Source organism: Pongo pygmaeus, chromosome 11, assembly GCF_028885625.2.
Source record: "Pongo pygmaeus isolate AG05252 chromosome 11, NHGRI_mPonPyg2-v2.0_pri, whole genome shotgun sequence".
NCBI lineage: Eukaryota > Metazoa > Chordata > Mammalia > Primates > Hominidae > Pongo > Pongo pygmaeus.
The window spans coordinates 97,653,283-97,668,987 of NC_072384.2; the positions used below are offsets into that span (position 1 = coordinate 97,653,283).

General features: G+C 36.1%; 1 protein-coding gene across 2 annotated transcripts in view; it reads right to left on the reverse strand.

The window, feature by feature from the left end:
- The window catches only part of RFTN2 (raftlin family member 2), a 97,569-nt gene that overhangs the window by 56,578 nt on the left and 25,286 nt on the right, over positions 1–15,705 (reverse strand). The window contains exons 2-6 of one of the 2 annotated variants that reach the window (XM_054478379.2): positions 11,211–11,394; positions 9,310–9,450; positions 8,893–9,007; positions 4,535–4,814; positions 1,821–2,030 (exon numbers count right to left, since the gene is read on the reverse strand). In XM_054478379.2, coding sequence (XP_054334354.1) covers positions 1,821–2,030; positions 4,535–4,814; positions 8,893–9,007; positions 9,310–9,450; positions 11,211–11,394 — 930 coding nt within the window. The remainder of the gene's footprint in view (positions 1–1,820; positions 2,031–4,534; positions 4,815–8,892; positions 9,008–9,309; positions 9,451–11,210; positions 11,395–15,705) is intronic. The other variant, XM_054478382.2, reaches the window with a different exon arrangement.

The window sequence follows — 15,705 nt, forward strand, 5'->3', positions numbered from 1 at the left end:
TAATAGCAAAGACTTGGAACCAACCCAAATGTCCATCAATGATAGACTGGATTAAGAAAATGTGGCACATATACACCATGGAATATTATGCAGCCATGAAAAAGGATGAGTTCATGTCCTTTGAAGGGACATGGATGAAGCTGGAAACCATCATTCTGAGCAAACTATCTCAAGGACAGAAAACTAAACACCACATGTTCTCACTCATAGGTGGGAATTGAACAATGAGAACACTTGGACACAGGGTGGGAAACATCACACACTGGGGCCTGTCGTGGGGCGGGGGGAGGGGGGAGGGATAGCATTAGGAGAAATACCTAATGTAAATGACGATTTGATGGGTGCAGCACACCAGCATGGCACATGCATACATATATAACAAACCTGCACGTTGTGCACATGTACCCTAGAACTTACAGTATAATAATAAAAAAATAAATAAAAGACCAAGTGGAAGAGGCTTCCAATAACCAAAAAACATGAAGAAATATTTTTAATTTATATATATACACACACACACACACTCACACATATATATTTTTATTTTATTTTTTTGAGACAGGGTCTTACTCTGTCACCCAGGCTAGAATGTTGTGGTGCAATCATGGCTCACTGCAGCCTTGACCTCCCTGGGCTCAGGTGATCCTCCCACATCAGCCTCCTGGGTAGCTGGGAATACAGGTGGCTGCCACCATGCCTGACTAACTTTTTGCATTTTTTGTAGAGATGAGGTTTCGCCATATTGCCCAGGCTAGTCTCGAACTCCTGGACTCAAGTGATCTGCCTGCCTTGGCCTCCCAAAGTGCTGGGATTACAGGTATGAGCCACAGTGCCTGGCCTACTGAAAAATACTAAGAAATGTTTATTAAGCACCTGCTATGTGCCAAGCACTACGCAAGGTTTTGTATTTCTGGGTGCTCCAATGATTGGGTCCTTAATACTGCTAGTTAAAAGGGCCTATTGGAACATGACTCCTGATAATTTAAAATATCATCCAAAGTCTTTAGTTGGATCAGTTAAGGTAATACTAGGCTGATTTAACAATAGTAAAGTACAGGGAGATCTTATTTGCTTTTCATTCTTTTCTCTAACCTCATAGAGTTAAGAGTTCCTAATTATCCTGGATTTTATAACCTTCACCTTTCCTAATGCATTTTTCTAGTCTCATTACTACCTTTTCTTTTTCTTTTTTTAACACTCATCTCTTAAAAAAATTCCTAGAATGTAATTTTTGATAATATTTTATAGTTTGTCTTTATTTTCGTGATAGACACAAATAATTACATACTCCATTGTAACTAAATGAGGAAGGCTAGAGAGGGATGAAAGACAAGGTGAAGACAAAAGTAAGAACAGAGCCAACGTCACTTTCTAAACCAAAGATGACTTTTCTATACAAATTATAGAAAGAATCAGGTATAGACTGACTATATACATGGTAGATAGTGTTCAAAATTGGGATAATGTAATAAATATGAATAGTAATCATGAAATGCCATCATAAACCTCCCGTTTGGACTATTATAGTATCTCTTATTTGGAAAATTCTCCTAGTCAATCACGCAGTGGTTTCCCAGTTACAACCCAACAGTGAACATTTTAGGTTATAATTCTGCCCACACTCCTTAAGTGTCCATTGCGCTGAATGAGCTTTAAGATTTTAAATTAAAGCTATGTATCTGTGTAACAGCTGGAATTTATTTCCTTAGGAATGGTATCTGTACCTTCAGCCATGGAACGTGAGAGGTAAAAACATTTTCACAGATTTTGATACAAGTTCAAATTCTTCAGATATAAAATATCATTAACATAAAACTTACCTTTAGATGTTTCCCAGAATACAAAAGAATCAATTAAAGACAAGCCTTGTTTATAATAAAAGGTAGTTAACTCCAGCCAATCAGCATCAAGTGTACTAATGACTGATCCTTTTCTTGTTACTTTCATTGACAGGATGCCTTCCTGATAGGTCCAGGAGGTTGAATCATCATCAAAAGCATTGAAGACTGTATACAATTTGTTGTCTGAGGCTAGGCATTCAGAAGGAGAAAAAAGGGGAAAATTATAATTTTGTTAATCAAAGATTCTTAATTTTTTCACTAATCATGAGATATTCTAAGCATACAAACAAGCACTCAGCTTAATCAAATGTCAATAATATGCTATATTTGTTTCAGACTATTGTTTCAAAGAAATGAGAAATGGATACAGTTGAGGCTGCTATGTGGTATCCTCTAATTCTATTCTCCAGAAATAAGTACTAAAATGAAGCTGGTGTTTATCATTCTCATGCAAGCTTTTAATCTTTTAATACATACTTATATAACCATAAATGATATGTAACATTTTACAGTTTGAAAAATTTTTAAAAAATGGTATCCTACTGTAGATATGAATTGACTTTTTGTTCAACATGTCTTTAAAATGTAAATAGCCACATAGATCTTATTCATTTATTTTAACTGCTACATAGTATGCCAATGTTCTAGTCTCCTTTTGGTGGACATATGCAATATTTCCAATTTTTCTGTTATTACAAACTTTGTATCTCCTTGGACACGTGTGAGAGTGACCCTAGAACAGACATGGAAATGCTGGATAATATCTTCTGCTTTGCTAGGAATTGGCAAATTCTTAATGTGGGGTCTGTGGATCCACACCTATGTTTGTGTTTTAGGAAGTTTAACATCACCTGTGTGACAGACAAAAGTATCTGGATTCCATGGATTTCACCAGATACTCAAAGAGGTCTTTTGTGAATTCTTGCTACCCCCATTCTCCCTCTTCTAATTAAAAACCACTGCTACAGAAAAGTTATTGAGAAGTATATACTTTAAAAATACTGAGAGAGAGGAATCTAAAGATTGACATTACATTAAGTACTATATTGGATATAGAACTTAAAGGAATAGAAATAGACATCTGTCTATTTCTCAAAGTAAGGGTGGGAACTCACATGGAGTTTAAAGGCAGGAATGGGTGGAAGATAGTGAATAGCTCTCTGACCATAATTCCGATACCTCTTGTTCGCTTTTACATTCTGATATGGTTTGGCTGTGTCCCCACCCAAATCTCATCTTGAACTGTAGTTCCCATAATCCCCACATGTTGTGGGAGGGATCAGATAGTGATAGTTGAATCATGGGAGCGGTTTCCCCCATCCTGTTCTAATAACAGTGAGTTAGTTCTCACGGGATCTGATGGTTTTATAAGGGGCCTCTTCCTTTGCTGGGCTTTCATTCTTCTCTCTCTGCCACCACGTGAAGAAGGACATGTTTGCTTTCCCTTCTGCCGTGACTGTCAGTTTCCCAAGGCCTCTCCAGCCATGCTGGACTGTGAGTCAATTAAACCTCTTTCCTTTATAAATTACCCAGTCTCAGGTATTTCTTTATTTGCAGCATGAGAACAGACTAATACACATTCCTATAATTTTTACATTTGCAGAAAAATCAGGGACATTGTTAGCTAGGGAACGGGTGAGAAAAGAGGAGGGTGGTGGTGACGGTGGAGATGGGTGCGATCTAAGTTGGTAAATGCTCCCAGTTATTTCTTCAGGAGGTGGAGCTTATGTGGCTAAATGAATCTATGCCATGTATAGGATGCTGAGCACATCAAAACATAACCCAGAAAGCCTGACACCAAGGTGTGCTCCTCCAGTGCCAACACTGATGGAAGGATCAGTTAATAACAGTTAACATAGAGTTTATTCTGTACCAGTCAGTGGGTCAAACACTTTGTAGACATTTCTTATTTACTTCCCACAACAACCCAATGAGAGAGTTCTTACTATTACCCCTTTTTATAAAGAAATTGAGGTATCTGATTCCAGAGCCCATGTTGTTAATGCTAAGGTATACGTAGCCTTTGCTTTTCTCTGGTAGTGCTTTTTTAAAGCATGCCCACAAAGGTATCAGAAAACTTTGAATGGTCCCAAATGCATGAATAAAATACTCTCAGTTTCTTGGGAAGACTTGCTAGCTGGCACAGAAGAATACAACTGTTGTTCAAAGTTATTTTAGGATGCAGGGACTATTGTTATATTAATTGTTTCATCATGATGTGCCAGTTTCACATTCTAGTTGATGATCAAAGAAAGCCAATTAATTTCAAAGGTGAAAACCATCCATGAAATGGGAAAGGCCAAAACAAAAATTCTCACACGCTGTTTATTAGTACAAGCATAAATCAGAACAGCTTTTTAGACTTAATAGACTCACTTATTTGGTACACATGTACAGCCTCCAATTTATGAGGGAGTTTTGGATGACTAAATAGAAACCAATCTTCAACACAAAGTTTCATTATGTGGATGGCATTGTATGTCCTGCCAGAGACAACTGTCTAAAAAACTGCCCTGCCTTATTGCTAGCTGTAACAACTTTTAAAAATCATGACAAGTTTGTATTAATTCATTTAGTCATTATAATCTTTAGCAATTTACTTTGCCTCATATTTCTAAAAAAAAAACCTCAAAAACTTATTTTGCTTAATCTAAGCTATAGTATATTCTCTTTCTACTAATCTTGTCTATTACCTTCTCCCTTTCTTGATTTAGAGGAACTAGGGCTGCCATTTTGTTCCATTGGATACTGTCCACTTTCATGATGAAGTTCTTCCTCAATTCCACTTTCAGATGATTGCCCACTTAATGTCCCTTCATTCCAACTTCTACAGTTTTCATCTGAACTGTGTCTCACATGTAGCATCGATTCTATATCTCCATCATGGTTGGTTCCATTGCAGAATTTATATGGAGAATAAGGCTGTGATATGAATCCAACAAATTTCATTCCTCTTTTAGCAGCGAAATTAATCTGATATTTAAAAAGAAATGGCAGAACAAAATGTAAGCTCGATTTTCATTGATTACTTTATCAATTAACCTTTAGGTTTATTGAGGAAATCCACTAGAAGAGGGAGTAACGTGACCAGTAACAAAAGACTCATTCATAAACTAATGAATCACCTGTAAAATAGCACTGCCCCCAAGACCATGCCACACGATCATCATGACCTTCAAACAGAACCAAATATACTTTAGAAGTTATGAAAACAGGAATTATTTTTTCCTGAAGGGCCACTGTTTGGGAAGAACTAATAATTCTGTAGCATGATTTTTGCAGACCATTTAACAATGGTGTCCCCAGTTGGAGCAAAATTAAAACCTATTCCAAGAAATTCCTAAAAATAACATTACCAAATACATCTTCATTAATAAAGAAGAGCTTTATTAAATTAAAAGCAAAATAAATATAGTTTTGCTTGTTTGATGGTATCAAAGAAAAATGTTAAAAGACTGATTCTTGACAAATGTGTAGGTATAAAGCACAGCCCAATTCATACCACTACTCTTACAAAGCTTTCTGATCGGCTTATGTCTTTATGCTATTGTCTCCTATGTGGGCCAAATACATAGGATTAGATTCAATCCTATCAATTAGAGAATAGGATTCTGAAGCATATGATATAATATCAGTGAAATAATTTTTGAGAACTTAAGAATGCTTGTTTTTAAACTCAGCACTTTTCCCATTGACATATAGGTAAGATTTAGCTTTTGTTTAAATGTAACAGCCAAAAACCTAAGGCCTGTTCCTTTCTGTTTTTACTTCGTTTCTTTGTTCTATTTTCCTCATGTGTTCAACTGGCCGCTCCTTTGAAGGCTGACATAGGGGACTATGTCTTATCCTTCTTTGTATTGCAGTGTTTTGTACTCATAGGTGCTCTATAAGTACTTGTTAAATTAGTTAAACGAAGAAACAGCAATGTCTTTTATATGGCTACTGTTTTAAACATTTAAATTAAATGTTGTAAATGTTACTTGGGAGGAGGAGAAAGAAAAAGAATTATGATGGAGGTTGCAAATGCAAACATTTAGAGTCAGAATGAAATGGAATGAGAAAAGCCAGGAAGAACTGGGGCAGAACAGAGAGCAATGCCCAGTCAGCGGGGGCAACTTAATTCACTCAGCTCCAGCTTGTAAGGCAGGAGAATTCTGAGAGCAGGGAGAGAGTGTGGGTGTGTGGAGCTAGGACAAAGGACTAGAGCTGGTGAAATAGTGTTTGTTCCTATGAATTAACATATTGATATTGTAACCATTTAAAACAACCACAAATTTTCCTTTATATCAGTTGTCCTGGGAGAGAAGAAGACGGCAGGATAGAGATATGGCATTCTGCAGGTAGAAATGGGTGAATTTATCGTCAGTGCTTGTTAGTTGATTTGAGTGAAAAGAAGCAGAAAATCTTTTTTCTATTACTAGGAAATTTTATCTGGAAAGGACTGGTAACAAATATAGTATTAATTTTTTTCCATTTTCAAGTTGGAGGATTGATATTTTTAAAATGTTATTTTTAGTTTAAAATTCTGAGAAAAATACTTATAAACCGAATTTTAAAATTAGAGTGAACACTGATATAATGTTAGAACTTGACTTAAAAGTTAGCTGTTCAACAACCAACTCTTTACACAAGGCAGCTGCTCAAAAATAATATTTGGCAATTCATCTATGGCTCTTGTTCATACCCGGAGCAATGCTCAAATATTTCATGTGCTATGTTTCCTGAAGCTTTTCTCTTAATGAAATAACCCCATTACTCTAATTGCTGAAATAACAGTACTTTCCTGTTTAAATAGATCTTTAACTGTGTCTAGGAAGTCAAATGCAAAACAAGGGCTCTGATGGTGATCTGTTAAGACTAAATTAGTAGCTACATTTTTGTTTTCAAAAGAAATTGGCTGGAGTGGATTTATTACCAGAAAAAAAATTTCCCAGAATAGTACTAATAAACAGTATGCATAGTTTGTTTATAAAATTTAGTCTCAAAGACTAAAAACCCTTATTGAATAGTGACTTTGTACCTAAATGGGAAATAATCATTAGCAACTATAACTGGCTATCCCCAAACCACAGGTAATCTTACATACATGGTATTTAACGCTTGGAAACAACTAGAAAAACAAGCGAACACATTTCAGTTTCTTACCTGAAAGGAAATGCCTTAGATTTTAGCTGTATGTATTTAAATAAAAAGTAAAACCTTATAAATATGTCAATGCAATGGAAAAGAAACACCTTTCACCATAAAATCCCATCAATTTAGAATATTTATGAATGTACAAGTTTTTTGTTTCAATCAATATACATATAGCATTTAACTTTTCATTTAAGTTTCAATTAAGTTATATTGTATAGACTTTTCTCTCTTGACAGTCAATATAGTTGTCATGTTTAATGCCTATAAAATGTTCTATTATATTAATCCATCATTGTCTCTTTCAAAGTCTTCCAGTTATTGAGAATTTGGACCCTTATTCACTGTTGGTTAAATATCTTTGTATAAAAATGATTTTTTCCCCTTTTCAATTATTTTCATAAAATCAGTTCCTAAGGAGGAGATTAAAAAATAAAATGGGATTTATGGCCAGGCATGTTGGCTCACACCTGTAATCCCAGCACTTTGGGAGGCCACGGCAGTAGAATCGATTGAGCCCAGGAGTTTAAGACTAGCCTGGGCAATACAGACTCCTGTCTTTACAAAATAAAAAAATTGGCTGGGTGTGATGTCACATGCCTACAATCCCAGCTACCAGGGTGGCTAAGGCAGGAGAATTGCTTGAGTTCAAGAGTTCAAGACTGCAGTGAGCTATGATTGTGCCACTATACTCCAGCCTATTTTCTTTAACAACAACAACAAAAAAAGACAAAACGGGATTTATGATTCTTCTTACTAAGTAGATATTCAGGAATACTGCATTAATTTGTTACAATGCCAGTTGTATTATGAATGTTAGCTTTTCTTTGTTATTATTATTATTATTATTATTATTACTATTAGAGATAGAGTCTTGCTCTGTCACCCAGGCTGGAGTGTAGTGGCTTGATCACCGCTCACTGCAGGCTCACTTCTGGGATCAGGTGATCCTCCTGTCTTACCCTCCTGAGTACCTGGCACTACAGGCATGTGCCACCATGTCCAGCTGATTTTTCTTTTTCTTTCAGTTTTTGTAGCGTTGGGGGTCTCGCTATGTTGCCTATGCTGGTCTTGGAACTCCTGGCCTCAAGTGATCCTCCTGCCTTGGCCTCCCAAAATGTTGGGATTACAGGTGTGAGCCACCACACCTGGCCTTAACTTGTCTTAAAGCTTTGCTAATACCGGATTTTAATTAGATTTCCCGGTTTAATACTGGTGAGGTATTAGTTCTCAGTTTTTATTTACATTAAACATTATTAGGTTGAACCTGTTACCAACTGTCTCCTAATTATTGACGTTTCTTTCTTTTATATTTGCTGTCCATAGTCTCTGTCTGTCCACGTAAGACTGCATATTACTTTCATGGATTTGTATTCCTTTCCTGTAATGTATATTTTGAAAATGAAGCTCCCATAGGACATATCTGTTGCAGATTTCTCTTTGATTCTTCTTTTTTAAGATTAGTTTTCCTAGTACAGTTGTTATATTTATATACTCAAACTCCTTAATCTATTCATTGACTATATTTACTCTTCCATTTTCTTTTGTTTTTTTATATTAAAAAATTACCTCTTTATCTCATCTGAAATGTGGAATTTATTCTCTGCAGAACAATTGCCTACTTTCCCAATAGCATTCATTAAATAATGGTTGTTCCTCCATTTTATTTCATCAGGTTTGTCATTAAACTTCTTATATTTGTTTAAATTTAGTTCTGGTTGTCCATTTTGTTTCACCTGACCTGTATTTCTGTTTTAAACTCTTTACAATTTGGCACAAGTACTTCGATATGTTCTAAATTCTGGTAGAAAAGTTACCTGTCATTTCCTTATTCTTTTGGGGGTAAAAAAGGAAATTGATGAAGATGAAATACCAAATGTTTCTCAATATCCCATGAAAAAGTGCATAAATTTAGTACCTTTTCTATCAGTTCTTTTGCTGCGTCATTTGTTTGTGCCTCAGAAGTTAGGGGACATTCCTCAATCACAAGCCTTGGGCGTCTTTGTCCACTGGGTGCTGCCGAATTCTTTGGGCTGTAATAGAGGGAATATATATGTTTATGATTGGAGGCCAATTGCCGCTTTTCAGCTAATATACTCATGTGAAAATGAGTGAGAGACTCACAAACAGGGTCAAGGTAATCATTTTTTATTATTTCAAGCTTGATGGCTATCTTCTTATATAAAAATACCAGAAAAGCACAATAACTTCTATTAACTCAAATTTCCTTAATTTAAACTGCTATTAATTTAACTTGTAATTTAGAAAGAAAGAAAAGCTTCATGTCTGTAGTTTTAATAAAGTTATAAGAAATAATTTTAGATTGTTGTTATACCTTATCAAACAAAAGCAGAAGTAAAAATTCCATTTAAATGCAAGTAAATATTGCCCTTTTCCCTTTTTCTTCTTTTCTGATCTTTTTTCTTTGCTTATTCTTAGCCTTGCAAGGGTACTGCTAAGCCTGTCTGAAGTAATCCTAAAAGCAGAAAAGATAAGTCACACATGGTTGATAACATTTGTAATTAGGACATAAGCATTACTACTGTGCAAAAATGTCATGTTTACTTAGTAATGCTTGAACTAGTAAATATCTGATGAGGCTTCATATTCTAGTGAAAGCTGAAGCCTGTACACACCCTGCCAGACATGTTAAAGTAGGCAATTACTCCATGGGAGACAGTGATCCTTAAAATCACACCTGGAATTTTTTAAGGCCCTTTCTTGTGTTTTGAAATTTTCCTATTTTCTTAGTTTTCCTCTGCTTTCATTTTTCCTTCTCTGCTTAGCCCTCTCATAAAGTGATTGTTGTTGATCCATCACCGTAAAGAGAAAATGTAGTTTTTTCCCTGGTTTTTAGGATGGTTTTGATATACGGTCATGCACTGCATAATGTTTCTGTCAACAATGGACTGCATATACAGCGGTGGTCCCACAAGATTATAGAGTAACATATTTTTACTGTACCTTTTCCATCTTTAGGTATGTTTAGCCACACAAATACTTATTATTGTGTTACCATTGCCTACAGTATTCAGTCAGTAACAGACTGTACAGGTTTGGAGTCTCAGAGCAATAAGCTATACCATATAACCTAGGTGCATAGTAGGCTATACCATCTAGGTTTGTGTAAGTACACTCTATGATGTTCACACAATGATGAAACAGCCTAAGGACACACTTCTTAGAATGCATCCCTGTCATTAAGTAACATATTAGGTAAAGTGTTGTGTAAGTGTTGATTTAAGATATTTGTCTGGTTATTTTTATTCTTCATTGGAAAGAACAACAGTATTATTTTACCATGAAAACTATCAAATTTACACTCTAGGCTGGCAAAAATGGTTGCAGTATTGTTTGGAAAAGTAGCTATTAAAATAAAAAACACTACAATGGTTAGCTTTTAAATTAGATTTTGGAAAAAGGTTAACAAGAGGTCTATCTAATTTTGAGAACTTGTCATAGTAGGTCTTTCTGTTGTTAAAAGTTTTAGAATGGACCGGGCGCAGTGGCTCATGCCTGTAATCCCAGTACTTTGGGAGGCTGAGGTGGGTGGATCACCTGAGGTCAGGAGTTCGAGACCAGCCTGGCCAACATGGTGAAACCCCCATCTCTACTAAAAATACAAAAAATTAGCTGGTTGTGGTGGCAGGAGCCTGTAATCCCAGCTACTTGGGAGGCTGAGGCAGGAGAATTGCTTGAACCCGGGAGGCAGAGGTTACAGTGAGCTGAGATGGTGCCATTGCATTCCAGCTTGGGCAACAAGAGCAAAACTCTGTCTTGAAAAAAAAAAAGTTTTGGAATGTACAGATAGTTTCTGTTGCCACTATTAATAAAACAATGTAGGACAGTCAGAAAGCTTAGTGAAAGTGGACTTGGTAGGTCTGGTCAGCTCTTTAGCCTAGTGATAGTATCTGTAGCTCACTGCTTCTCCTGCATCTGCTGAAGTGGCTACAGGAGCTTCCAGGTGCCTCTGGAATCTATTTTGCTTCCCCTTTGTTCACTGACATCCTCACTTAGGACACATTTGTCTGCAAGAAGCAAAAATCAATCAGGAGTTTTAAGGAAGGAGGTGTAACATTTCCTTGCTTCAATCCAGGTTCCACTGCTGGAAAATGTGCTTTAAACTAAAACCCTTATGTGTCCTTTATTCTCTGTCACTTGATTCAAATTTTTTTTTTCTTTTAGACAAAGAGAACTGTCACCCTCACCTGCCTCTTTCTTGAACAGCATGCTTACCTTAATTTCAAGCGTGATAGCACCACTCTGTATAGGCAACTTGCAGGTAGGTGTTTTCGCTGCCCCACAGGTTGTATAACAGGATGAATAGCCCCGACAATATATCCTTTAAGATAATAGTCTTCCACTTTTGTTACTATATCCAGAATTGAATTTATCTTGATGACTTCTGGGTTTGATGAAGCTGAAATATCAAAAGCAAATAGAAATTTGCGTATTCTTAAGATTGAATTATACATTATTTCTACCTATGTGTGATAATACTAATGAATAGGAAAAGATCTTGGCCAGGTGCAGAGGCACATGCCTGTAATCCCAGCACTTTGGAAGGCTGAGGCAGGAGGACTGTTTGAGCCCAGGAGTTTGAGACCAGCCTGGGCAACATAACAGGAACATAGTAGGACATTGTCTCTACAAAAAAACAAAACAAAACAAATAAAAAAAAACTCCAATGGCTTAATCTCAGATAAAGTTACATTAACATGTATTTATACATTTTTAAAGTCATTTCAGAAAAAAGGAAAAGTGTGACCTTACAAATTAGTAGATACCTAATATCACCAATATGTCTAAAGCAGAAATACAATGTCTTATGAATTTTTTCAATTGTCAGTTTCACTTTTTAAGATTTCATTTGAGTGACTATATTTCCATTAATAGATATTGAAGACATACATAGGAGATACAATAATTTGAAGAGCCAGTCATTTTTATGACTGAAGAAGATGAGATGCATAATTTCTTTTCTTTTCTTTTTTTCTTTTTTGAGAGAGGGTCTCACTCTGTCCCCCAGGCTGGAGTGTAGTGGCACAATCATGGCTCACCGTAGCCTCCACCTCCTGGCCTCGCACAATCCTTCCACGTAGCTGGGACTATAGGTGCATGCCACCACCCCCGGCTAAGTTTTGTATTTTTTGTAGAGGCGAGGTTTTGCCGTGTTGCCCAGGCTGATCTCAAACTCCTGAGCTCAAGCAAGCCTCCTGCCTTGCCTTCCCAAAGTGTTGGGATTATAGGTGTGAGCCACCGCTCCCAGCCGGGATGCATAATTTCCTAAAAATAAAATTCATACCAATCTAATAATTAAAAATGGGAGAAATGGCATTTATTAGGCAGCACTTGTCAAGTGCTTTCTTATTTCTAATTACTCTTTCAAAGCACTGTGTTTTAAGTTTATCTGGGAAGCTAAACGTATAATTTCTCATGGCGCTTATGTAAATGCTTGAGTAAAGGTGAATGAAAAAGTACAGATATCCAGTAGTCTCTTTAATAAATAAAAATTCTAAACATAGTGGAAATTTAAATGCAAAATTGATTTGCAATTAAACCATTCCTTGAAGGATAGCAAATCTGTAGAAACTATAGAATAGCACTATCTGTACAGACTTTAGAATAGTAAAAGGAAAAGAGTGTGTTATTTGAGAAAATGTTCTTAATGATCCAGCAATATTAATTTAAATAACAACTTTATTTGCTACAACAATATTTCTCATGGTATGAAAAACAATCAAGAATACCTAGAAATAGACCTGCATTTTGACTATCTCTTAAGTAACAAGACATATGAAATTAATTCCAGATATGAGCCTAGTTGGCTGTTGACCTCTGTCAGTGTGGTGAGTGGTGTCTGGCAAAGAACTGCTGCTGATTGCCTGAGCACAGGAAGGAGGTTAAGAAGCAGATGAGGAGGAAGGGCCAGAGGAAATCCCCTCCTACCCTTACATTAGTATCCACATGATGAAACAAATCCACCATCAGTGGGTATTCATGCCAACTTCAAAAACTAAAATAAGCGCTCAACAGAAAAGTTATATAAACCAGGAAGTGTTCACTTCCTCCAATTTTCACCCTCTTTTGGATTTAAATTAATAGTTTACTTACAATATATTTTCTTCATCATTATGAATAGGAATGAAAACAAAGAGAATGATCTTGGACTTTGAAGAAACAGCTGGGCTTCCTTGTAAACAGCCCAGCTCTGCTTGTTGGTGTGGCAATTCTGTGATTCATTTGGTTTTGCTCTTTAGTATTTTGACTACCAACTCTGATTTCTAAACAAAGGAACTGAAAAACTATAACAAAATGGAAGCAACTCTTAACACTAAGGAATGAAACATAACCTAAACTTATTTTTAGAACTATATACTAATTCTAAAAAAATTTAAAGAAAATCGTTTACTGCAGGAAGTGGAAATGTCTTAGTGTAATCCAAAAGAATCTTCATAGTCTGGCCTCTGCCTCTTGATTCAGCCTCCATGCGTGTTAGTCTTTCTCTTACGTGTCTTGCTTTGGGATGCTGGAAGGACTTGGTGTTTCTGAACCTGCCACTCTGTTTCATGCCACCAGGACTTCATTTCCTTCCCTGTTCTCCCAGCCTGAGTTAATTATTCCTTCCTCTGGGCTGCATGTCCTTCTACTAGTGCGCTTATCAGATTGTATCGTAGTTATTTGTTTATATGTCTTGGCTGTTAGACTGAGAATTCCTTAAGGGAAAGGAACCTACTGTATTCATGTCTTTCTATGTCTAGCATGTTCCTTAGGTCACTATGTTAAATTGGAAATACTGCTCATAAGGGGAATTAAGAAATGAAGTTATTGCATAAAAAAGGCAAGCAATCAAGATTAGCTAGTGGAAATAAAAAAAGTTAGGTTAGCAATGTCAGGAACAATTGTTCACATTATCTAGGCCTTGGAAAAGAGAGACAAAACAGAGAAAAACAGGCAGTGACATGGAATTTGTAAAAATTCTTTTGATCATGGAAGTGGGGATGGTTAAGAACATACCGAGAATCCAAATAAATAGAGTTAAAGGTCATATTCACTTCAGGAGTCTCTAGCATAAGGCTCCACCACATGTTCCTCATTTTAATGATATTACAATGAGAAAAAACCATGTTGCAAATGAAGAAAAAATGCTGAGAGGTGGAGCTAATGGGATTTAATTAGCTCCATCTTTGAATGAAATCCAGAAAGAAATTTGGGAGAAGATTGTACCACAAATAATGATTTAATGAAGGGGAAGAATGTGGCTTTTATTCAGAAAAGTTCACATGAGCTTGTGGGCTTGAGAGAACTTCTGGATACTGCTGGCCTTGCTGCTCTTGCTGACTTGGTTGGAGTCACTGTCAGGGCATATGTTGCCTCATGTTGCCTACCTCGTCTACTTTAGCATCACTGATTGGAAGGAAACCCCAGAAATCAAGAACTCAGGGTTGGGAAAAGTACAGCCTCCCAGAGCTTTGGGTTAGACTTCAGGGAAATTTAGGCAGCTCAACACTCTGTTCTTTGCAATCTTGCCATCATCCCAGATAGTGAAGAACTGCAGAAGCCCACACAAAAAAGGCACTTACGAAGTTCAAAGAGGCACTTAAGTTGCTACTACATATAGATTATTTGAAAGTATTTCAATGGTTCTGTATTTTTACCAGATACTCAGCAGTTAGTAATTAATTTTATTTCATTATTTTAGTTCCATAATACCCCCTTCACCACCCAATTAAATGTCATTTGGAGTCGGATTGTAGTAATGGCTGCACAACAATATGAATGTACTTAATGTAACTGAACTGTACACTTACTGATAGTTAAAATGGTAAATTTCATGTCATGTATGTTTTACTACAATAAAAAGATATGTAATATATATTAAAATGTATAAAAATTGTAGTAAAAACAAAAATTTGCCATTTTAACCATTTTTTAGTGTACAGTTCAGTAGTGTTAAGCCTACACACATTATTGTGAAACAAATCTCCAGAACTTTTTCAGCTTGAAAAAATAAAACCCTATACTCATTAAACAACTCCCCATTACTTCCTGTCCTCAGACCCTGGTAACCATCATTACACTTTCTTTGGCTATGAATTTGACTACATTAGATACCTCATATAAGAGGAATCATATTGACACAAAATCATATGGACACAAAGTCCATAGATTGTGGTTGATAACTTTAAAAATATGAGTAGAGGTGAGCACTTCATTTTTGTGAAAGTGTGTCTTCGTAAATTGTAAAATTCAATCTAAGAATAAGGGATGTGCCTTGGCTTGGGAATCCTCCTCGTATCTTTACAACACTGTAGGCCTTTTTGTGATTGGCTTATTTCACTTAGTGTAATGTCCTCAAGGTTCATCCACGCATGCTGTAGCATGTTAAAAGATTTCCTTCCTTTTTAAGATTGAATAATATTCCATTGAATATATATACCACATTTTGTTTACCCATCTGTCTACGAACATGTGGGTTGTTTCCACCTCTTGACTATTGTGAATAATGTTGCTATTAATATGGGTGTGTAAATATATCTTTGAGATCCTGCTTTTGATTATTTTAAATATATGCCCAGAAGTGGGATTGCTGGATCATATGGTAATTCTATTTATAAGTTTTTGAGGAAACTCCATATTGTTTTCTATGATGGCTGAACTATTTTACATTCCCACCAACAGTGCACAAGGGTTCTAATTGTCCGCATCCTCACTAACAGTTGTTTTTTTG